The 23,885-nt window shown below is 40.0% G+C and overlaps 1 protein-coding gene across 1 annotated transcript in view; it reads left to right on the top strand.

Annotated features, from left to right (window-relative positions):
- LOC126092666 (uncharacterized) overlaps positions 1-23,885 on the top strand; it is a 186,831-nt gene that overhangs the window by 94,587 nt on the left and 68,359 nt on the right. Inside the window, exon 6 of the mRNA XM_049908388.1 lies at positions 18,940-19,100. Coding sequence (XP_049764345.1) covers positions 18,940-19,100 — 161 coding nt within the window. The remainder of the gene's footprint in view (positions 1-18,939; positions 19,101-23,885) is intronic.

Here is a 23,885-nt window from a genome sequence, read left to right as displayed (position 1 = left end):
CACTACTGTAAACAGATGCAACAATTTATTTCTTGCCTTTGTCATCCAAAGCAGTGACAACTGACTTGCCTATTGTAGTAGCTTTTGTGTACAAATTGACATTTTTCTCATAACTGCTCTAATTTGTTTTGGCTTGCTGCTGTGAGTGTATAGTGCTTTCCACCATCCTCATCTGGCAAAAGAATGTGCAGCTTTTTCCCTGATTGTCAGATTTGTGCTGTATTTCATAGTTTGTATACTACCACATGTTGGTGATATATTTTACCATACTCATGCTGACATTAAATAAAAGTACCCAAGAAACTGCGTGTTCTGATCCATAATATGTGGCCATGACATGTTTCTGAGCAAAGAAATTGCCCCTTTTACCTTGTAAATAAGCAGCATGAGTAGCTAGCCTGTTTTGAGAGTTGTGGCCTTAAACAATGCTATGCAGAAGATAACATTGTAGACATATTAGGCCTTATATAGAATTATCATATGAAAACAAAGATTTGTCACTGAAGAGACCTGATTCTATGTCAGTGTGAAAATATGAATGAAAGACTAGCATGCTACCCATGGCACCTCATCAACACTGCAGTAAACCACTTTATAAATGTTTACTGGCAGTGTCAGGACAGTTGAGACTACCGTCATGTTTGATACGCAATGTGAGTGCAAGTTAGCACTGTGTCAGAAAGAAAGTAATGAAGAAAGCTGCCAGAAAATGGACTCAGGCCAAAGTTGTGCATTTAATTAGTTTGTATGAGGAATGGCCAGCTTTGTGTCATGTACTGTTATTGGACTATGGAAACTGAGATAAGAAGGAAAGTTTGTTGGCTGAAGTGGCTACCATTTTTAATATATCCACAGAAGAAATTGACCAGAATATCCACAATTCAAGGAATCAGTCAGAGCAGTTTTATAACATAGATTAACTAAAATTAGAGAAACAAGTGAAATTATGTTTGAAAGTAATTAGTTTGGAACTCAGAAAATTGTCATTTGACTTCAAAGAATACAGCTGTATCTATAATTTTACAAGACATGATATTTATTGATTAAATTATTACATTGGTATTGAATAACAGAGCTTCAGAAATTTATGAGTGGTTCCATAAGTCAATACAAGTAAAAATGTTCAAATAAATGTATGCCCGGGAAAGGTTCATTTATTAGATATCCGCTGTATTTGGCTTTTGGGCATCGATGGGTATCAAGATTAACTGGTGTAATGTTATTTCATTACAGTTGTTACTTTATCAAATATTAAAGAGAATAATCATAGCTTATACTAGAAATATTAGTGTCACAAGCAATCTGTCTTCAACACACACGGATTTACACATAATAGCATATAGGTTCACTATTTTGGGTCCAGTTATAAAGAGTATTTTTTGCATCTCCATCACTGTCATTCTTGTAAAATTTCTATGTTGTTGAGGATTTTCTATCACAAGCTCTACAATGAGATTCTTGCATGCTCCAAACCCATTCTGTTACCTAATCCACTCCCGTATCCAATACAGACACAGTCATTTACATTTTTCTTTGCCACCAAAAGTATTAAAAGTGCAGTTGCAGCCCAATACTCTTCCTTCGCAACCTCTGTCTTCATGCACAGAACTATGATGGAAAAATCTCGTGGAGAGTGACCTCTCAATTCTCACACACTCCTCTGGACCCAGCCTCCCGTGGCCAGGTGGTGGGGGGCACACCGCAGGTATAAAGGGACCGGCATCCGCAAAGTTTCGGCACTTCGCCAGAAGATGATGAGTATGTCACTTGTCGAAACGTCGCAGTTTGAAGACACCGCCACCTGGCTGGAAGCCCGAGAACTCTTCGCCAGCTGTATACGCCGGGAAAGCATACATTCACATTTATGACACCTCTATGGGGAGGAGATGCTCTGTAGCTTTAAGCTGCTGCAGAAAGAATGCAACAGGAAAGCCAAATTGCTCAGCTCATTGGCTTTCCTCCAACGTTGCCAAGACAAGAACATCTTGCCATGATTTGCGGAATTAAGACATCCTGTGAAAACGAAGAAAACCGAATGTATTTTACGGCGAGCAGGGATGGCCATTGTCAGGGAACGCATTCACTACACACGACAAGAACTGGACAAGAATGCACGCATTCTGATCACATGTCACCTGAAAATGGCAGAAGCATTACCGGCACACACTTGGGAGTGGGTTGACTGCTGCTCTCACGCCGACAGTGAGGTGCAGAAACGACATGTTGCCGCAAAACAGGTCGACAAATTCGGCAGACTCTGGAGCTCAGTCGACACAGAAGGTGACAAATAGCACCAGAGCTATTGTAAATTTGACAGATAAGGTGCTAGATGCAGCCACAACTTCTGTCCTCACGAAAGGGTTGAACTTTGCACCTGTACCAAGGACCATACCGAAACGGGACATCATCAGCAGCGTAGAGGAAGCAATCCGGGGCCTACCCAAGGAGGAAGCTGAGCAGATACGAAGGGAGACCTGCAGGATCATCGACAAGTCACAACTCCCTAAAGCCAACATTACTGCACCGAAGCCAGAGGCTATCCGTGCACTGAGGGATGATGCTGACATCATGGTCCTCCCAGCAGACAAGGGAAATGCGACGGTGCTGATTCGCACAGTCGACTACCAACAGAAAATCTGCTCTCTGCTGCAAGACCCAGCCTACAGGAAACTCAACAAGGACCCTACATCGACAATGACCAGGAAAACCGTGGCGCTACTGAAGGACTCAGATCTACCAGAGGCAGTGCAGAAACGGCTGTATCCCAGAGCACCAACGACACCGCGCCTGTATGGATTGCCCAAGATTCACAAAGATGGGGTGCCTCTATGGCCGATTCTGGACACTATCAAATCGCACAGTTATGGACTGGCCAAATACCTGGCGACACTATTGAAACCACTGGTGGGACACTGCAGTCATCACGTGAAAAACTGCAGATTTCATTAGAATACTGAAGGACATCCGAATACAGAGTAATGACCTACTTGTGAGCTTCGACGTCACCTCCTTGTTCACGAAAGTACCGCTACAAGACGCCTTGGCGCTCCTTAATTAGCACTTCGAGCCTGAAACAGTGAAGCTCTTTGAATATGCACTTACGACCACCTACTTCAAGTGCAATGGAGAGCATTATGAACAAGTGGATGGAGTGGCCATGGGATCTCCCCTTGCTCCAGGGAACGCGAATCTTTATATGGAACACTTTGAGGAGGTGGCACTACAAACTGCTCACCGTAAACCCAGGCACTTCTTCCGCTATGTGGACGACACTTTCGTGATGTGGCAGCATGGCAGGCAGGCACTGGAGGAGTTTATGGACCACCTAAACGGCATACATGAGAATATCACCTTCACGATGGAAGTAAAAGAGAATGGCTGTATTCCATTCCTGGACATACTGATCAGAAAGCGGATGGCACGCTGGGCCATTCAGTATATAGAAAAAAGACGCACACAGACCTGTACCTCCATGCAACCAGCTGCCACCCTCCGGCGCAACGCCAGTCAGTACTGACCACCTTGGTACATAGGGCGCACGTCATTTGTGACGAAGAAAGCCTCTCAGACGAATTACACCACCTAAGAGAGGTATTTCAGAAAAACGGGTACAGTAAAACACAGATTGGCAGGGCCTTCAAGAGGAGACAGGCTGACAAATTTCAGGAAGAGGAAGAGGAAGTTAACAAGAGACTCGCCTTTCTCCCATATTTAGGGCCCACATCAGCCAAAATTGGGAGGCTATTAAGAAAATCCAACATAAATACCGTCTTCCGACCACCGCCGAAGACGAAAGAGCGGCTGGGCTCAGCTAAAGACCCACTCAGACTAAACATACCTGGTATATACAGCATTGCCTGCGAATGTGGTGTGCAGTACATTGGTCAAACGCAGCGCTGCATCTCTAAAAGGTGCGAGGAACACATCAGGCATGTTCCACTTGGACAGATAGAGAAATCTGCTATAGCTGAACATAGCATCAAAGAAAACCACACCTTTGATTTCGAAAACACCAGAGTGCTGTGCCGAGCCGGGAGCTATTGGGATAGCGTCATTAAAGAAACAATAGAAATACGGGTCCACGAGAATCTTGTGAACAGGGACGAAGGCTATCAACTGAGCACGGCTTGGAATCCAGCATTAGCCGCAATACGCCAGGAACGCAACAAGAACCGTCCAGCTCATGAGACGCGATCAGAATGCTCTGATGGAGACATGAACGGCACACCCGCTTCCCCCTCCACCCCGCCCGCCAGCTCCTCTGGACCCAGCCTCCCGCGGCGAGGCGGTGGGGGGCACACCGCAGGTATAAAGGGACCGGCATCCGCAAAGTCTCGGCACTTCGCCAGAAGATGATGAGTATGTCACTCGTCGAAAAGTTGCAGTTTGAAGACACCGCCACCCGGCTGGAAGCCCGAGAACTCTTCGCCAGCTGTATACGCCGGGAAAGCATACATTCACATTTAAAGAAAGTACTTGCGAGGAACTGTCAGACAGTATCAATCGTCGATAATTCACCCTTGGCATAAACAATTTTATGAGTTCTATCGTAGAGTTTCAAACTATCTGAGAGCTTTAAAAAGTCTCATGAGTATCCCAGCCCTAACATATGTTTCATGCCTTTTTAGCTGCCTGGTTTTTTGAATGAGAAATTGGACATTATTTCGTAAATGTTAGGACACCATTTGTTAAACTGAATTCTTATACGAAATCCTTTATCTCCTGTACATGGTGAAAGAAAATTGTTTTGTATTGGAGTAGTTATCTATCACAGTTGATGTGATCACTGTCAGTGAGTTACCAGCAATTAGCAAGCTTGTTAATTAGATGAGATGTCGTATCTTACATATTACATAGGCCAACAAAAAAGTTTTTTTTTTTTTTAAAAAAGAAACTTTTTCTACTTTGATAGCTGATCTTTAAAGATTTTTATGAGCTGAATCCAAATCTAAATTTAGTTTTTTTTTATCACCTATAGTTTTCAAGCATATGCTTTTTATTATATAGTATAAAAATCCTATGCTATACTTTAAACGGGGAAATAATTGAAACGCTTTGTTACATCATAAGCATGGTTTGTATTTACAATAAGCTACTTCCAACAATGATATGTGTTAATAGAGGTCTCACTCGTCAGCTGGAATTGGTTTGAATTTTCTTTGTCTTTTTTTTCTTTGAAGCTTCTTGTGTAGTTTTTTCTATGATAAGTCACTTGCTGAACTTCTCCGTGAAGTGACCAGCAGTAGTCCCCCATCATGTTGGTGTTCCAGCGGCATTGGTAGTGTTTTTCCATCACTTTAATGTCCTGGTGATAATGCTCTCCTTGCTCCTCACTAACATCTCTCATATTGTCCGGGAAGTAATCAAGGTGACTGTTCAAAAAGTGAACTTTCAGGCTCATTAAACATCCTAAAGTTTTAAACTTCTTTAACATTGTAGCTATAATAGAAACATATTCTAGGTCTTTTTCATGTCCTAAGGACTTTGTAACAACTTGCTTGAATGATACTCATGCTTCTTTCTCATTTAAGATCATTGTGGATACAAAGTTAACATCAAACATCAAGTTTCTAATGTCAGGTCTGACAAAGATGCCTTCTTTTAGTTGAGCTTCTGAAAGGTGTGGAAACTTTTGGCAGAGATACTTAAAACATGGTCCATCTTGAGGCAAAGCCTTTGTAAACTGTTTCATTAGGCCTAAGTTTATTTGTAGAGGTGGTAGGAGTACATTTTTGGATCTACAAGGTTTTTGCGTAGAATGTTCTTCTCACCAGGTTTTAAAGACTCCCTCACAGGCCAGTACTTTCTGCACCAGTGTTGATCCCCAGCCCTAATGTCTCATTCACACAAGAAATATGGAAATTTGGTAAAGCCACCTTGCTAACCAAGGAGCATGCATGTTATTTGTAGATCGCCACATATCATCCAACCATGAGCAGAATAGCCTATTTTATTTAGCACTATGTCTAGGTTTTCATAGCTTTCTTTCATTTGTACAGAATGTCCAAGAGGTCTAGATGCATACGTGTTACCATTGTGTAATAAAACGGCCTTCAAACTAGTTTTGGATGAAGCAATAAACAGCCTCCAGTCTTCACCTCGGAAAATTGCTGCTCTCTCTTTCTATACATGTATATGCTGGTGCCAACTGCCAATAAGTTCTTTTCTTTTAATCTAGAGCCAAGCAGTTCAGCTTTTTCTTTCATTAATCCCTAACCCCTAACCAAATTGTTAAGCTCGGTCAGAGTAAACAATTTGGGCTCTATACTTTCTGTATTACTGTGGAATCCACCATCATCTCATTCATCTAAATCACATTGTATATCAGAAAATACTTCTGTTGGAATAGAATTTAAATCATCTTGTAGTTCAGGAACCGGCAAATCTACACCATGCCCTACTGGTCGGATGGCAGACGGAAGGTTAGGGTAGCTTATCACCTTCTTGTTTTTTGAATTATGACCGGTAATATCGACACTGCAAAGTAGCAATCATCAGAATGATTTCTTGGCTGCCTCCATATAATAAGAACAGCAAATCTAAAGGCTTTTTCCTCCTTTTTGGACCATTTTCTCAGATCTTCAACACACACATAACATACCTAATGTGGCACCCAAGATTTATCTTGATCACCAAGTTTAGATCCAAAGTATGATATATAAACCTTTTTCACAAAGTCTATAATGTTTCTTTGGTGTTTTTTAATCAGAAATTCACCATAAATATAACAAAAACTGTCAGCAGAGTTTTTACAACCATGATTAGACATTGTACTTCCCTCCATGAACTATGGACCTTGCCGTTCACAGTACTGGTACTGTGAACGGCTGAAAGCAAGGAGAAACTACATCCATAATTTTTCCCGAGGGCATGCAGATTTACTGTGTGATTAAATGATGATGGCGTCCTCTTGGGTAAAATATTCTGGACGTAAAATAGTCCCCCATTCGGATCTCCGGGCGGGGACTACTCAGGAGGACGTCATTATCAGGAGAAAGAAAACTGGTGTTCTACAGGTCGGAGCGTGGAATGTCAGATCCCTTAATCGGGCAGGTAGGTTAGAAAATTTAAAAAGGGAAATGGATAGGTTAAAGTTAGATATAGTGGGGATTAGTGAATTTCGGTGGCAGGAGGAACAAGACTTTTGGTCAGGTGAATACAGGGTTATAAATACAAAATCAAATAGGGGTAGTGCAGGAGTAGGTTTAATAATGAATAAAAAAAATAGGAGTGCGGGTAAGCTACTACAAACAGCTTAGTGAACGCATTATTGTGGCCAAGATAGACACGAAGCCCACGCCTACTACAGTAGTACAACTTTATATGCCAACTAGCTCTGCAGATGATGAAGAAATTGATGAAATGTATGATGAGATAAAAGAAATTATTCAGGTCATGAAGGGAGATGAAAATTTAATAGTCATGGGTGACTGGAATTCGACAGTAGGAAAAGGAAGAGAAGGAAATGTAGTAGGTGAATATGGATTGGGGCTAAGAAATGAAAGAGGAAGCCGCCGGGTAGAATTTTGCACAGAGCATAACTTAATCATAGCTAACACTTGGTTCAAGAATCATGAAAGAAAGTTGTATTCATGGAAGAACCCTGGAGATACTAAAAGGTTTCAGATAGATTATATAATGGTAAGACAGAGATTTAGGAACCAGGTTTTAAATTGTAAGACATTTCCAGGGGCAGATGTGGACTCTGACCACAATCTATTGGTTATGAACTGTAGATTGAAACTGAAGAAACTGCAAAAAGGTGAGAATTTAAGGAGATGGGACCTGGATAAACTGAAAGAACCAGAGTTTGTACAGAGTTTCCGGGAGAGCATAAGGGAACAATTGACAGGAATGGGGGAAAGAAATACAGTAGAAGAAGAATGGGTAGCTTTGAGGAATGAAATAGTGAAGGCAGCAGAGGATAAAGTAGGTAAAAAGACAAGGGATAGTAGAAATCCTTGGGTAACAGAAGAGATACTGAATTTAATTGATGAAAGGAGAAAATACAAAAATGCAGTAAGTGAAGCAGGCAAAAAGGAATACAAACGTCTCAAAAATGAGATCGACAGGAAATGCAAAATGGCTAAGCAGGGATGGCTAGAGGATGAATGTAAGGATGTAGAGGCTTATCTCACGAGGGGTAAGATAGATACTGCCTACAGGAAAATTAAAGAGACCTTTGGAGAAAAGAGAACCACATGCATGAATATCAAGTGCTCAGATAGAAACCCAGTTCTAAGCAAAGAAGGGAAAGCAGAAAGGTGGAGGGAGGATATAGAGGGTCTATACAGGGGCGATGTTCTTGAGGAGACTATCATGGAAATGGAAGAGGATGTAGATGAAGATGAAATGGGAGATACGATACTGCGTGGAGAGTTTGACTGAACACTGAAAGACCTAAGTCGAAACAAGGCCCCGGGAGTAGACAACATTCCATTAGAACTACTGACGGCCTTGGGAGAGCCAGTCCTGACAAATCTCTACCATCTGGTGAGCAAGATGTATGAGACAGGCGAAATTCCCTCAGACTTCAAGAAGAATATAATAATTACAATCCCAAAGAAAGCAGGTGTTGACAGATGTGAAAATTACCGAACTATCAGTTTAATAAGTCACAGCTGCAAAATACTAACGCGAATTATTCACAGACGAATGGAAAAACTGGTAGAAGCCGAGACCTCGGGGAAGATCAGTTTGGACTCCGTAGAAATGTTGGAACACGTGAGGCAATACTGACGCTATGACTTATCTTAGAAGAAAGATTGAGGAAAGGCAAACCTACGTTTCTAGCATTTGTAGACTTAGAGAAAGCTTTTGACCATGTTGACTGGAATACTCTCTTTCAAATTCTGAAAGTGGGAGGGGTAAAATACAGGGAGTGAAAGGCTATTTACTATTTGTACAGAAACCAGATGGCAGGTATAAGAGTCGAGGGTCATGAAAGCGAAGCAGTGGTTGGGAAAGGAGTGAGACAGGGTTGTAGCCTCTCCCCCATGTTATTAAATCTGTATATTGAGCAAGCAGTAAAGGAAACAGAAGAAAAGTTCGTAGTAGGTATTAAAATCCATGGAGAAGAAATAAAAACTTTGAGGTTCGCCGATGACATTGTAATTCTGTCAGAAACAGCAAACGACCTGGAAGAGCAGTTGAACAGAGTGGACAGTGTCTTGAAAGGAGGGTATAAGATGAATATCAACAAAAGCAAAACGAGGATAATGGAATGTAGTAGAATTAAATCGGGTGATACTGAGGGAATTAGATTAGGAAATGAGACACTTAAAGTAGTAAATGAGTTTTGCTATTTGGGGAGCAAAATAACTGATGATGGTCGAAGTAGGGAGGATATAAAATGTAGACTGGCAATGGCAAGGAAAGTGTTTCTGAAGGAGAAAAATTTGTTAACATCGAGTATTGATTTAAGTGTTAGGAAGTCGTTTCTGAAAGTATTTGTATGGAGTGTAGCCATGTATGGAAGTGAAACGTGGACGATAAATAGTTTAGACAAGAAGAGAATAGAAGCTTTCGAAATGTGGTGCTACAGAAGAATGCTGAAGATTAGATGGGTGGATCACATAACTAATGAGGAGGTATTGAATAGAATTGGGGAGAAGAGGAGTCTGTGGCACAACTTGACTAGAAGAAGGGATTGGTTGGTGGGACATGTTCTGGGATCAGGGATCACCAATTTAGTACTGGAGGGCAGCGTGGAGGGTAAAAATCGTAGAGGGAGACCAAGAGATGAATACACTAAGCAGACTCAGAAGGATGTAGGCTGCAGTAGGTACTGGGAGATGAAGAAGCTTGCACAGGATAGAGTAGCATGGAGAGCTGCATCAAAACAGTCTCAGGACTGAAGACCACAACAACAACAACAAGTGAGCACATGTGCAGGAAACAGATTTAAGTATCATATTTGGATTTCCCACCCTAGAAAAGATAGGAGTAAGGTATCTTCAGCAAAAAAGGTTTCCATCATTGACCTGTGTTATTAATGTCAGTTGCATTGTCACCCAATAATACCTGATCATCAGACACAAGATTGAGCGTTCTGGATGGAACAGACTTCAATATGAAAATTTCTCTCCTCACTGGTGAATGAAGCTTACTTAAAGAAATGATACTCCTAACATCTGGGCACAAAAGATGGGCATGTGTCAGCATGATTTATTGTAGTCTGATGCTTCCACAGCCAATCCTTCCGTAGGATTATATCTACAGCTAGCTCTGGGATTATGCAAAAAAGCATGTTCATCATATGCTTTACGTAACATAAATGCTAAATGAATCTTTCTGTCCACTGGGCAGATATTACCTTTCAGAACACATCTAATCATCTGATTGTAGACCAATAAAGTGGTGTGTCTTAATCAGTGATTGATAAATTCATTACTAACCACTGAAAAATCTCTCCATGTGTCAGTGAGAAACAGCAGCTAGGTGTCATAAATCTTCACACTAACAGTAGGAACTGAATCCTTAATTTGAGGCACAATGTTTTCTTCCAGTAAATCTACTACCATGTCATTACAAAATTTTGACTTATCCTTTTTACTTTGGGCTTGTAACTATTCGATAGAAATGTCACATGGTATAAGTCTGATGTCCTAACGTCAACTATTGGGAGAATTATTACCCACACTTTATATGTCAGAAATGGCTAGTTTTTTAAAAATCATGATGTTGATAAGATGATTCCTGAATTTGTCTCTCCATGTCACTAGGAACCTCATATATCAGAGTTCAGATACACAATTTTGTTCTTTCAGATGTTGGAAAATCCCACCATAATTGACAATTCTAGAACCTCTTTCTCTCCTAGGAGATGAGGGAATTTCCATTTGAGTGTAATTCACACATGTATTAGTACAGCAACACTGGTGCTCGCAAATGGTCTTCATGCTAGAACAATTATAGTTAAATAGCTGACATTTAGCAGTGTTTGTCTTGTTGGATTGAATCAAATTTACATTCTGAAACTGTTGGTAGTTGTTGGTATCAGGATTACTGCACCGAATATTTTTAATATCACAATTTTTATTCTGTTACACTGTAGGAAATTCTGCAACTAGGCACAAGTTTTTTGTAATGATTTTATTGTACCATTATTAGTTTCAGGCCTGAGCCCATCGTCAGATATTAGCGTCGACCTCTTTGCATGATTTCAGAAAGTAGAAGCCTCAACTAATGAAAGTGTTACTTGCTATTACATTTAACAAGAAAGTGTCTAGCTGAAAAAGTGATTACAGAGTTTATCAAAGTGAATATCAAGAACGACAGTAAACCTGCACAACTAGCGAAGGATGCAAATGTAAAACTTGTGAAGAAGTCAATGCTACTATCTGGCAATGGGCTTGGGCCTGAAACTAGTAATGGTACTATACAATCATTTCAAAACAAAACTTGTGCTTGGTTGCAGTATTTCCTATAGTGTAATTTACAAAAACAGCTCTGGTGTCCTCTAATAATCAGACTGGATCAAATAATTGATGTTTTTTACAAGAGGTGGAGCGCCTCCACACCCATACCGGCATGATGGCCAACTCAAAAGTTCTACTGCCATCTCTACATGAAGGTTAGTTTTCACTAAAGTGAGGTGTCGCAGGATGTGGTTACTGCAATGTTTTCGTATGTCTGGTTAAGTTTAACCATTAATACTCACTCATCTGGAGATAGATTGGGTCGAAAGTTGTGTTAAGAGTAGCGGTTTGAAGGGCAGAGCAAACAAGTGACAAGGGAAAAAAACCTCTGCGATAGTTAAGTTGGGTAGTAAGAGCAGTTGTGGATGACTTGCTGCCTGCAACAGGTCATGCAAGGGTAGGCTTTGTTAGTAGTGGGTATCATGGATGTCGATCCCTTTGACATTGAGCGTTGCTGTTACTCGGCGGCTGCCACTGGGTGTCAGTGTTGATCTCTTGGTCAGTGTCAGCATACCTGTAACAGTTAGGTTCATCGTTATTTTGTGTCTGATAGGTCACGTATCAGATGCACAGTGTAGGTTGATGTTGGCGATTTGTTTGTGCGTCGGTGGGTGAGCTCATTGGTTTCCCTGCTGTGGCCTGTTGGTCAGCTTTAACAGCAGCTGGTATATCCAGTCAACATTGTTGATATGCGGGGGCTTGCCAACATTTGTGACTTGTTGGTGTATGTTATCTTGTCATAGGTGGTTATGCCCTAGCTAGTAGTGTCTTTGGCCGCTTATGCTTCCACCTGTGGTTGTGATCATAGTTTCCCAGAGTAAGGTTGAAAGGATTGTTCGAGTGTCTCAAGTTCCTGTGTAGTCGTGTGGCATGTTTTTTTAATACTTCCTTGAGGGTTTCAAGGCGGTATTCATTATGAAGATCCACAGTGTGTTTGTGTAGTATGGAGCATTGCTAGTGAGTCATAGCCTTTGTTCTGTATGATCTGCAGGCAGCGCAGGTGTGTTGGAGCTGCATATCCCCAGACAGGAGCTGCATACGTCATCAGAGGTCTAATCAATGTCATGTATATGGACCTCGACACCCTCCTATTCAGTGTGCTTTCCCTGTTGAGCATTGGGTAGAGTTGTTTAAGCCTCGCATGCGCTTTGTTGTCAATGTATTCAGTGTGGTCCCCTCATGTAAGTTTCCAGTTCAGCCAGACACCAAGATATCTGACTTTCTCTCGGAAATGTATTGGGCATGTATGTAGTGTTATCTGCCTACTATGTTGATATTTGCGCAGTAGTTTCGGTCTGCATGTAAACAGAGCTGCTTCGCACTTGTCAACGTTTACTGTAATGCGCCATCATTCCAACTAAGCCTCTGCAGTTCTGAATGCCATCTGTATTCGTGAATTAATGTTCAACGGTTTCCAATCTTGTGCAAGGAAGGCTGTGTCATCTGTGTAGATGGCTAACATCATGTTTTCTGTTACTGGGAAGTCGTTAATGTACAGGTTGAACAAGATGGGCCCTAGGATGCTTCCCTGGGGTACTCCAGCTTGGATACCATGCTGTGTCGATTGTTTGCCCTGCATCTCAGTGTTGAAACATCTGTTCGTGAGATATGAGTGTACAAGACGTACAAGTCCATCCAGGAAACCAGCTTCTCTTAGTTTGCGTATAAGGCCGTTGTACCAAAGACAGTCGAAAGCTTTTTCATTGTCCAGGAACACGGTCCCTGTGGCTTTGTTCATGTTGTATCCATGTATTATACGTTCGACTACTCGGAGGAGTTGTGTTATTGAGTGGTGATTCCTAAAGCTGAATTGCTCCGGTCTTAATGTGTCATTGGCGATGCAGTGTCTAGTGATGCGTGTTATTATTACCTTCTCAACAATCTTGCTGAGCAAGCACAGCAGACTGATGGGTCGATAATTTTTCCCTGGCTTCCCGAACATCTGGACCTTGGCCACCTCCCAAAAGTCAGGGAAGTGTTGGTGTTTTAAGATGGCATTAGTTATGTGTGCAAAGTGTTCTACTGCTCTATCCGTGAACTCCTGTCGAATGCCATCAGGCCCATGGGCTTTCCTAGTGTTGGTATGCATGATAGCCCATGTAATTTCATTTAAGCTAGTGCATCTAATTTCATCACGCATGGGCTGGGCTACAAGTCATGTAACCTCCTGGTCCATTTCAAGTGTTAATACTGGATTTGAAGGAACCAGATTCAGCATTAAAGATGCAGCATGTGTTGTGGCCATAAGCTCTGCCTTCTCTGTCGCGGAGTAAGCTAGGCTGTCTGTTCCTTGTAGAGTGGGAATGTAATGTTTCTCCCTAGTGAAGTGTCTGGCTAGCTTCCACATGCCAGGACATGGGGTATGTAGACCTGCGAGTTTCTGTCCCCATTGTTCGTTTGTAAATGTTTGTATTTTGACCTGTATTATACCCTGGAGTCTGTTGACGTGCAGTTCATAGAACGGGCACCTGGTACACTGCCAGTATCTCCCGAGGCATTTCGTGATTGAGATAAGGCCCAGAATCTCCTGGGGCAGGGACATTGAGTGTTGTTTTGGTGTTGTACATGGAATGGCATCAGTCATTGCATCTTGGATGGCAGTAATAATAGTCTCCACAGCATTATCAATTTGTTGCATGTTGTTAATTTTGTGGGTGTCAGGAATACCACTATCAAGCGTTTCCTTAGACAGTGTCCAATTCACACACTTGTAGTTAAGTATCCTGCAAGGTTCTGTGTCCTGCAGTGTTTTGTCCATGTGCAGTATTACAGGCATGTGGTCTTAGTCCAGATCATTTTCAACCATAAGGTTAATTGTGTATATGATGCCCTTGATGAGGGCTATGTCTAGCACATCTGGCCTGTGTAGACACGAATGTGGGGATGTCTGGTACAAGTATAATGTAGTTCTGGCCTAGTGCGTGTGTGTATAGTTTCTTGCTGTTGGAGGTACACATTTGAGTGTTCCAGTCAGGGTGTTTTGCGCTTAGATCTCCAGCGGCGATTACCCACGGTGCTATGTTGAGAACTGTGCTGATATTGTATGTTACTGTGTGTCTAGGGTGTCTCTAGGGGGATTGTACAGCATTACCAGTGCGGTGTTGGTTCTGTTGAACTTTACCCTGATGGCCGTAGCCTGTAGTCTCTCAAGCACAGTGAGTTTGATGTTCATGTGTTCTATGTCTTTGTGTATGATGGTTGCTGTGCCACATCGCCTCCTGCCATCCACTCGGTCAGTACGATAAAAGCAAATAATTGGTTTCATTACTATTATTTTTATATTGTTGGACAAAATACAGATCCTGTTGTCTGTTCTTAATGCCTCTGTTGTCTTGACATTGGTGCTTAAAAGTCAGTGGAGGACTCTGCTTTGAGTTTTGATTCCGTTCATTATTGCTGTTGGTTGCATTATGGGTGAGATAAGTATTTTTAAAATTATTGGAATTATTTCCCTGAAAATTTTGACTGCACAGTGCCTTAATTGATCTTAACGCCCCCAAAATAATTTCTTCAGAATCTCTAGGGATTCCTAGTAACTTTAGTCGTACACTACTTGACAGTTTATCAATGACCAAAGGAGATAAAATCGTGTTGTAGGCTTTGTATCACTAAACTTTTGTTCTGCTCCATAAGACTGTAGAAGAGTCAGAAAACTCTTGTCGTCTTTGTTTTTCGCCCTCTTTCTTTTCTGCAGTCACAGTTATAAAAGTTAAATACCGTCTTTTGTGACTATAATAAAATTTGAATAAGATCAGATGCGTTTCACTTTCTTCTAAGACATCTTAGGTGGTCATGCCTTTTTTTTGTTGTTGTTGTTTTTTACGTCATTCTTAACATCACTTTTTTGTATTTCTCTTGAATAACTCAAAAACTGTGGTTTCTAGTGAAGCCGTGTCCTAGTACAAAATTAAACTTCATTAAATTTCCTACAAAAAAGTTCTTGTTAATTTTTTTCTCCAGGCATTGCAGGAGATGGAAAAAATTGCAGATTTTTGAAAATAGTATTTTACTGGTATAAACTGACTGTTTACTGCTAAGGAAGTAGGTTAAAAACAAATATTTAATATGTATACCACATCTAAGTGCTGTAGAATCGTATTAATGGATAAATTGTGTTCTTATTTGTAGTCTTAATGTACAGCAGCTGTAGCATGCTTCCAGCAAAGGCAACTTCCCCCACCATGAAGACTGGACGCTTTTCAATTTTCAGTTTACGGAATATGCCTCCTCAACATTGCCTGTCCAGTTCCTGTATGTGAGCAGACAAAATAAAATCACCGAGTTTGTGTTTGTATAGAGGAGCTACTGCAGTTTATTAAAAAAGTACTGTATTGTTAAGGAGCTTTACATGTAAAATAAACTCCTATAAACGATAGCCGAGAAATGTGTAATTTGTAAGTGTGATGTTGTTGGTGACCTTTGTAGTGCTGTTGGGAGAGGGGTTTGATTGGGAAATGTGGCACCTTGCTGCTGTCTATCATTGACAGCATGTTGTAAAACTATGTAGTAGTGTTATAATCATTTAGTGGTGAATTAATGAATGGCCAGAAGTTAGTGCACTCCTGTTGCCACTAATTGTGTCACTGTTATATTGCATAAATCACCTCCATTCAGGAATTTCTGGTATTTGTAGTGTGGGCTGTACTGAGAGGAGCCACTTACCCGCACCTGCACAGTCTATCTTCCAAAATGGATGTGAATATGTCTGATGGAACAGGGCTGTTTTTTTTTTGCTGAATGTCTTGTTTGACTTATGTTGAAATACCTGAAGTTCCATAACACTTAGGTCGCCTACCTCTACTGCTGAAGGAAACAGCTTAAGCCTCTGGTCCTCTTCAGATGTTAGGAGAGCTGAGGCTGGAATGATGCATTTGATACACCTCATGTTGTGAAAAGTATTCCAGCTAGTAATAGTGGAGACAACGAAACTGACATTATCGAGCACCTATTGGCAGCATTGGGACATGCTATTCAGGGGGAAGACAGTTGACAGCTACAGCTGTTTTTCTCCATAATAGCTCACTTAACAACTGTGATTTTTTTAATAACAACTCACTTAACAACTGCAAATAAGTATTAGTGGAATAAACTGAAAAGAACTCTACTATATACACACGAGCTCAGTAAATTTATTTTGTCAACTCACTTTAGAGTGCTGGAGAGGTGGAGTCTATGTGCCAAATGAAAAGCAAGCAGCACTCATGGTGGTGGAAATTTCCTTTCCCAGAAGAACACCACAGCTACCATACAGTATGACTAAGAATTAATTTCCCTTCTAGCAATGTAAAACAATGCGCAGAGATTTACATAGTTTCTGTCTATATGTGTTTCTTGTGTTAGCTTTATTAGTGACTCATATTTGTATTCCATGTACCATTAATACAGTTTGTGCAGAATAAACATCCCTGGGCATGTCTGCACACTTTCTCACCTATGATCATAAGGTGCGCCACAGAGGTTTGCTATAACTTTGTGAATGCCCTGTAGTAGGTTCTTGTGATGTAACGGGGTAGACAGAGTGGCGAATAACCTACTTACTCTCCAGTTTGCTGACCATGGAAGGAGGGAATTGCAGGAGCAGACTCTGGTCACATACCTTCCCTCACACTTCCTCCATCCGTCCCCCTCCCTCCTCCCTGTTCCATCCCCAAAATACAATTTACCCTTTAATACGGCTCTACTGCACCTGGACATGGTACACACACTTATTATTTATTCTTAACTCACTTCATTCAATAATCATTTTTATAATTAAAACTCTATTTTTAATAATCTGAAATTTTTTCATCCCCTGTAATGTGGAAACTGTTAGTCTTAGAGAAAAAATGACAGGACCTTTTTTTGTGGGAAATTTAATTTAGTTTAAATGTGTACCTGGGAAACACATTCACTAGAAACTTCAGTTTTTGAGTTAGTAAGAAAAAGGGACTTTTAAAGCAGTGACTTTTAAAGCAATTTGCTGATGATGCTGTAGTGTACAGGGAAGTGTTGCTATTGAGTAACTATGGGTGGATACAGGATGATTTGGACTGAATTGCTATTTATTTTGATGACTGGCAGCTAAATGTAGAAAAAATATAAGTTAATGCACATGAGTAGGAAAAACAATCTTGTAATGTTCAAATACAGTATTAGTGATGTGCTACTTGACAGTGTCACATCTCTTAAATATTTAGGCGTAACATTGCAAAGCAGTATGAAACGGAATGAACACACAGGGTCAGTATTGCAGAAGTGAAAGATCGACTTCAGTTAATTGGGAGAGTTTGAGGGAAGTGTAGCTTGTTTATAAAGGAGACCACATACAGAACACTAGTGTGACCCATTCTTGAGTACTGTTCAGGTGTTTGGGATCCTCACCAGGTTGTGTTAAAGGAAGAGAAAATTCAGGAAACGGTATTTGCTGCTGAGTGTGGATCGATTCCACTGTCACCAATGTACATTTTTCATAAGGATAGTGATGATAAGATAAAAGAAATTGGGACTTGTACAGAAGCATACAGCCAGTAGGTTTACCCTTTCTCAGTTTACTGGTGGAACAGGAAAGGGAATGACTAGTAGTGATACACTGTATCCTCTGCCACGCATCTTGTGGTGGTGTACAGAGTATGTATGTAGATGTGTGTCATTGTAATTGCTACTTGTATTACTAATACCCCAGTGTGTGACATTTGCAAAACTCATCATATTATGACTTCATTCAGGAAAATGTAAAAGTTAAAATGAAGAGGAAATTATTAGGGATGACACTGAGGCAGTCATATTTTGCCTAGAACACTTATGGGTGAATGTGGGATTCTTCTGTCTTACAGTAGAAGCAAAAAATGATAAGAGGACAAGATGAGCACATTCATCTGTCATTTTCCCCAACACTGTATCTGTGTATTAAGTTCCATAATAAGACCAAAAAATAAGAATAATAAATGGGGGAAATTATTTCAACTTGTATTGTGAGGAGATTTAATTCTCTGTTGAAATAGGGGCTGTAACATGTTGGATAGGAGCAGATATTAAGAAGAGGGGCCCGACATAATATTCGTGATGGTTTTTCAAAGCTATTAAACTCGCATGAGAAATATTTAATAAACAGAGATTCCATATGAAAGACAGATAATTATATAAATTTATTTGAAACAAAGTATTTCCTAGAGTGATAGAAGGTACATCTCTTGAATACCTCCCATTGCTTTAGCCCTGAATGAAGCAATGTCAGGAAGATTTGAAAACTATACAATTCAGAAGAAATAAACAAATCATAAACTAGGCAAAGGAATGGTAGAAGTCACTGAAGTTCAATAATTGTGAGTAGAGAACTTGTTAATTTCACACTTAAATATCTGAAGTACGAGGACAATGAGAGGTATTAAATTGCAAAATTTTAGTAAGACACATATTGGATGAGTTGATTTTAATTAATCAAATGAGATCATATGTGTGGCATATTTCTGTATTTATTCACAATTTATATTTTTGGTGTATAACTCATATTCCTTCTTTAATGTTCTTTTCTCCATAACAGGCAGATATTAAAAGTACAAAGGCTCAACATTTCGATCTTAATGTGTATGTCACATTTTGAAGTTATTTCAATTAGACCAGAGAAAAATTTAGCTACAATACAAAATGGATCGAAAGAAGTGTTAGTAAACGAGGAAGAATTTACTTGCAAATGTTTAACAGGTATTTCTACAAACTTACTTCATTTTTACATGTTTGTTTACTATTTGTTTAAATGTGCTATTGTATTTCCTCTCTGTTTATCTAAGTTGAAGTTCTCTGCTCACTTCTGCTGTATGTATGGGCTAATCTGAAGAGCTGCTGTAGGGATTTTGATCCAGTTTTGACTAATAGAGTGATTCACAAGGTAGGATTGTGTATATAATTCATAAATATTTCATGGAAGTTCACTGAAATATGAAGAATTGCAGGTTCCTGCCACATTCTTTCTTCTGTATGTGAAGGCTACTCTCAGGAACTACTGTAGGGTCTTTGATTCTTGCAGTGGCCTGGTGCGACCACTCCCATTGGATAGCCCATCAAAAACTGCTTACAGATAAGCAAGAAAACAGGAAGGAGGTATACTGAACTGTGAAAAAAGAAGCAAAATAGAAACAGTGAATGGTCCAAGCTCAAGATGTGCATCATTGAGCAAATTGCAAGAATCACCATGTTGTGGTTGTGTGGTCATGGTGTTGGACTGCAAAATGAGAGAGCCATGTTCAAGTCACCCTCCTGCCTCAGTTTTTATTTTTTTCCCCCCACAAAATTACAAACTTTCATGTGGTCATTAACGTTATTGTTCTCCTTCTGTATCGGCAGTTGTCATACTATACATTGGTTATAGAATATGAGTCAAATGGTAAGAATATATTGCCATTGCAAATAAATGTGATGAATAGCTAAAGCAGGCAAGATGCTGCAAAGACCTCTCCCAGAAATGAAAACAACAAATAAAGAGATGTGAATTATGTCACAATGAAGGAATTCAAGAGTCAAAACTGCCAAAATGGAATGCAAGAGTATAACATGTGGTACTTGTGTAGATCAAATATGAGGTATGTATATCTGTGTTTCTTTCCTTATACCTTGCTGTTGCAGACAGAAGTTATACCATGACACAGACACACATCTGAATACAACGGACAGATGTGCCAGTGACAGGATGGAAAGTTCATAATTTTGTGGAGGGGAAAAAAATGGCATGAGGGAAATCTGAACGTGGATCTCCTTCTTCACAGTCCAACACCATGACCACATATTCACTATGCCTTGGCCATTTAAATTTGCTCAGGGTTGCACATCTTAAGACTGGACCATTAACTGCTTCAATTTTGCTTCTCTCTTCACAGTTCAGTACACCTTTTTTTCTGTTTTCATGCTTGATATGTGTTTAGTTTTTGATGGCTATCCACTGGGCCATCCTACCATTAAACCTGAGGGGAGTGCGTAGGGAAGTTCACTCGTTAGTGCTACCAGTGTGAAGCCAGAACGGATCACTAATAACTTGTAAAAAATTTGAAATGCTTGGAGCTCCACAGCTTGTAAATATTAGTTAAAGCATATCTTTTAAAAGCCATGAGCTGCCTTTAAAATTTTTAGTAGCTGAACAGGTATTCGGGTGTAGAACCTATTGTCAGTGGCATCTGATACAGGGGACAACAAACAATTGTATGGATATTGATATTTGCAACATAATGGATGTGTACATAAGTTGAATAACATATTATGTATCACTATATCAGTGTTATTTATAAACTCATTGTAATATTCAGATCAATGTTAAACTAGAAAGCATACCATCACATGGTGGATATTTAAAATCTAATTTTAATCCTTCGACATTTCCAGATTTTATGGTGACTCGTTGAAGTTAATTTTTTATTATTGTATTGGAAATGTGCTCAGTTGACTATATTTACTTTTTTATAATTTTATTTTTGTGATTTAGGGACAGATACTATGGTGGTATTACAGGTATCCATAATTAAAGATCCAGTTGCAAAATGCTGTAGAAGGAGAACCACTTCTCATAATGATGTCAAATTTGAACAGCATATTACTGATACAAGGGGAAATGTCTTGGAATTAAAAGAATTTAGGAAAATTTGACCAACATATGACGTAGTAAGCATCAGAATATGTACCAACATATGTGCGGCACATGGCTGTTCCTCAGTTTGTGTCCGGGATTTGCAACAAGACTTTCTCCATGAAGGATTGTGTGTTGCTGGTAAAGATCTTTTACAGGAACAGAGACTGTACATCAGCAGCTCTACAACAGTTCCGCTCACTCAAGGCTATGAAAAAGATGTTGGTGTGATATCTGCTAACGGTGTGGAGAAACTGATTACAAAATTCTAAAAGGGAGGTTCTTTTGAAGTGCATTGTGGCAGAGGGAGGAAAGCATTTGACTCACCATCTATTGAAGATGTGGTCACAGCTTTTCAGGAGGGGTCAAGTGGTGGTGTGCAAGCATGCAATGCTCGGGGAATTGCCTGAACAGTGGACATATCTGCAAGAACAGTGCATAAAATCCTGCAGAACATTCCGCTTTCCTATCCATATGAAATCACCCATGTTCAGGAGTTTCTTCCTGCTGATATGCCAGCAGGACAAATGTTCATTATGGAATTTCTTGTTCACATGGAAGTGGACAATGAACGGCCTTGGAACATTCTGTGGGCAAATGAAGTCCATTTCCATCTCCGAGGTTGGCAATACACAGAAGTGCAGAATATGAGCAATGGAAAACCCACACACACATATCAACTGGTACCACTTCTTTTGGGCAAAGGTGAGCTTGTGGTGTGGATTGATGGCATCGTTTATCATAGTAGGGCTGTATTTTTTTGAGGAGACGAGTCTTACAGGTCCTGTTACTTGTACCATCACTGGTAAATACCATGAGAGTCTTTTGCACACCAGTGTCATTCTTATCCTTAAACAGCATTTGATGTATTTGAATGATCATTTTTATGCAAGTTGGGTGATCCTCTGCACATTGCACAGCTATTGAAGTGGTTGCTGTAGAGGCATTTCAGAAATGCTAGAATTATCAGGCTTCATTTCCCTACAGCCTTGCAGTCCAGCTCACCTGATCTTAATCCATGTGACTTCTGGCTGTGGGGTTATCTGAATTGTAGGCATGCAATGTGCAACACATTCTGAATGTGACCCCCCCCCCCCCCTCCCCCGACACCCAAATCTTTTGTGGTTTGTGGAACAAGCTATTTCTCCGTTTTCAGCTTGAGAAAGAAAACAGTGGACAGCATGTTGAACACGTCTTGTGCCAGTCTCACAGCAACCAGAAACTAATGTTATTTTGCTTTTTTTTTTTGCCACAGGACACTTAACAACGAATGTCATTTTTATTTTTTATGCAGTTTTTGGCCTCAGGACAGTTATAAACTGATGTCATTTTGCTTCATATGCAGCCTTTGGCTTCAGGATAACTAAAAATGAAATTTTCCCATTCGATTTGGTGTGACCTTGCCGTGATGGATGAGCTTACCTAACAGTGCCACAACTGTTGACTGCCGAACTTGTGTAGTGATGCATATTGAACAGTACAAATAGTGTACTGTGCAAATCATATGCAGCTGACCCTATTGATGTTAAGGTGCTTACAGTACCATCTATTGGTAAAATTTTTGTTTTCCTTGAAGTTTCCCACTGCATCAATAATATGCTGTTCAAATTTGTCATCATACTGAGCATGGTCCTATTTCTACAGCATTTGATGCTGGAGCTTTAATTACAGGCACCCTGTTTATCTCCCTCGACTGTTTTGTTACGTGTTAGACTGTGGTGGAAGTGGATTTTCCATTTCCTTTTTGTGGCCTGTTACTTGTTGCCATTTTATGTGAAAAAAGAAAAAAGTATTGGTGTTGTCATTTTACTTAACATAATGTGAAAACAATCATAGAAACTACATTTATCATTTTATGGAAATGAGCTGATACAAGTCACAATAATATATACTGTGGAAACAAAGCTGTGTGTTCTGACTTGACAGACGACAGTGGTAGTGATTTCACGACAGACAAAAACTGATTGCTGTGGCAGTTTTTATACACATTGTACAGTGACAGGCACATCCAGAGGTGGTAAGACATATTCCCAGAAACTTACTAAATTACAAAGTTTGTGATAAATGTTCTTCTCAAATTCTGTAAAAGACACATTTGAGTTAAGTATATCTCCCATATTTCATGGAGAAACTAACCATGATGGTAAGTATACTTCCCAACAGCCTTTAAAACAATGTTATTTAGTGGACTGTATACTTTCCATGGCCCTAAAAGCAATATTTAACAAGAGACAGAAACTCTAATAGGTGCAGTGGATTACCACTATATGCCAGGAGCAAACAGAAGTTGTATAACATATTCCCGAAAAATACGCTGAAGAAATACAGTGAATGGTAAGTATATTTCCATGGTTATTTCCTTCTGCAAAAGATTAATAACCCATAATGCCCTTTGAAATTACACCAAGTGAAGAAGAATAAAAATTTCATTATTCTTAGCCCACTTCATCCTCAAGTATCAGTGAGCAAAGAAGGAAGAAACTGTTACCTTCTATAATGCCATGGGGTCATTGTTGTCAAATGATCCATAAATAATCAAATACAGTTGCTTGCAAGAGTTGGCAGCTCCATGTCTTTTACAAAACCTAGACATGGCAGCAATAAATGCATGTATAATCTACAACTAAATAATCTGAAGAGGAAGATGTTTGTTCTTGAGCTGGTAAATTAATTCGCAAATAGGAAACAACAAAGAGCAGAACAAAAGAAAGGAAGCCAATCAAACGAGTGACTATATGACAGATAAATCAAAAAAGCAAAAGAAGTGTCAAATTTGAATGTGCAAATGAGAGCAATCAGTGGTGTAATAAACGCAAAAACACTACAGTAGAGTCTCGATTATCCGACCTAAACCGGTCGTGGCAAGGTCGGATAAG

Source organism: Schistocerca cancellata, chromosome 7 (assembly GCF_023864275.1).
Source record: "Schistocerca cancellata isolate TAMUIC-IGC-003103 chromosome 7, iqSchCanc2.1, whole genome shotgun sequence".
In the NCBI taxonomy this organism is placed as follows: domain Eukaryota; kingdom Metazoa; phylum Arthropoda; class Insecta; order Orthoptera; family Acrididae; genus Schistocerca; species Schistocerca cancellata.
This window is presented reverse-complemented; position numbering and strand designations above follow the sequence as displayed.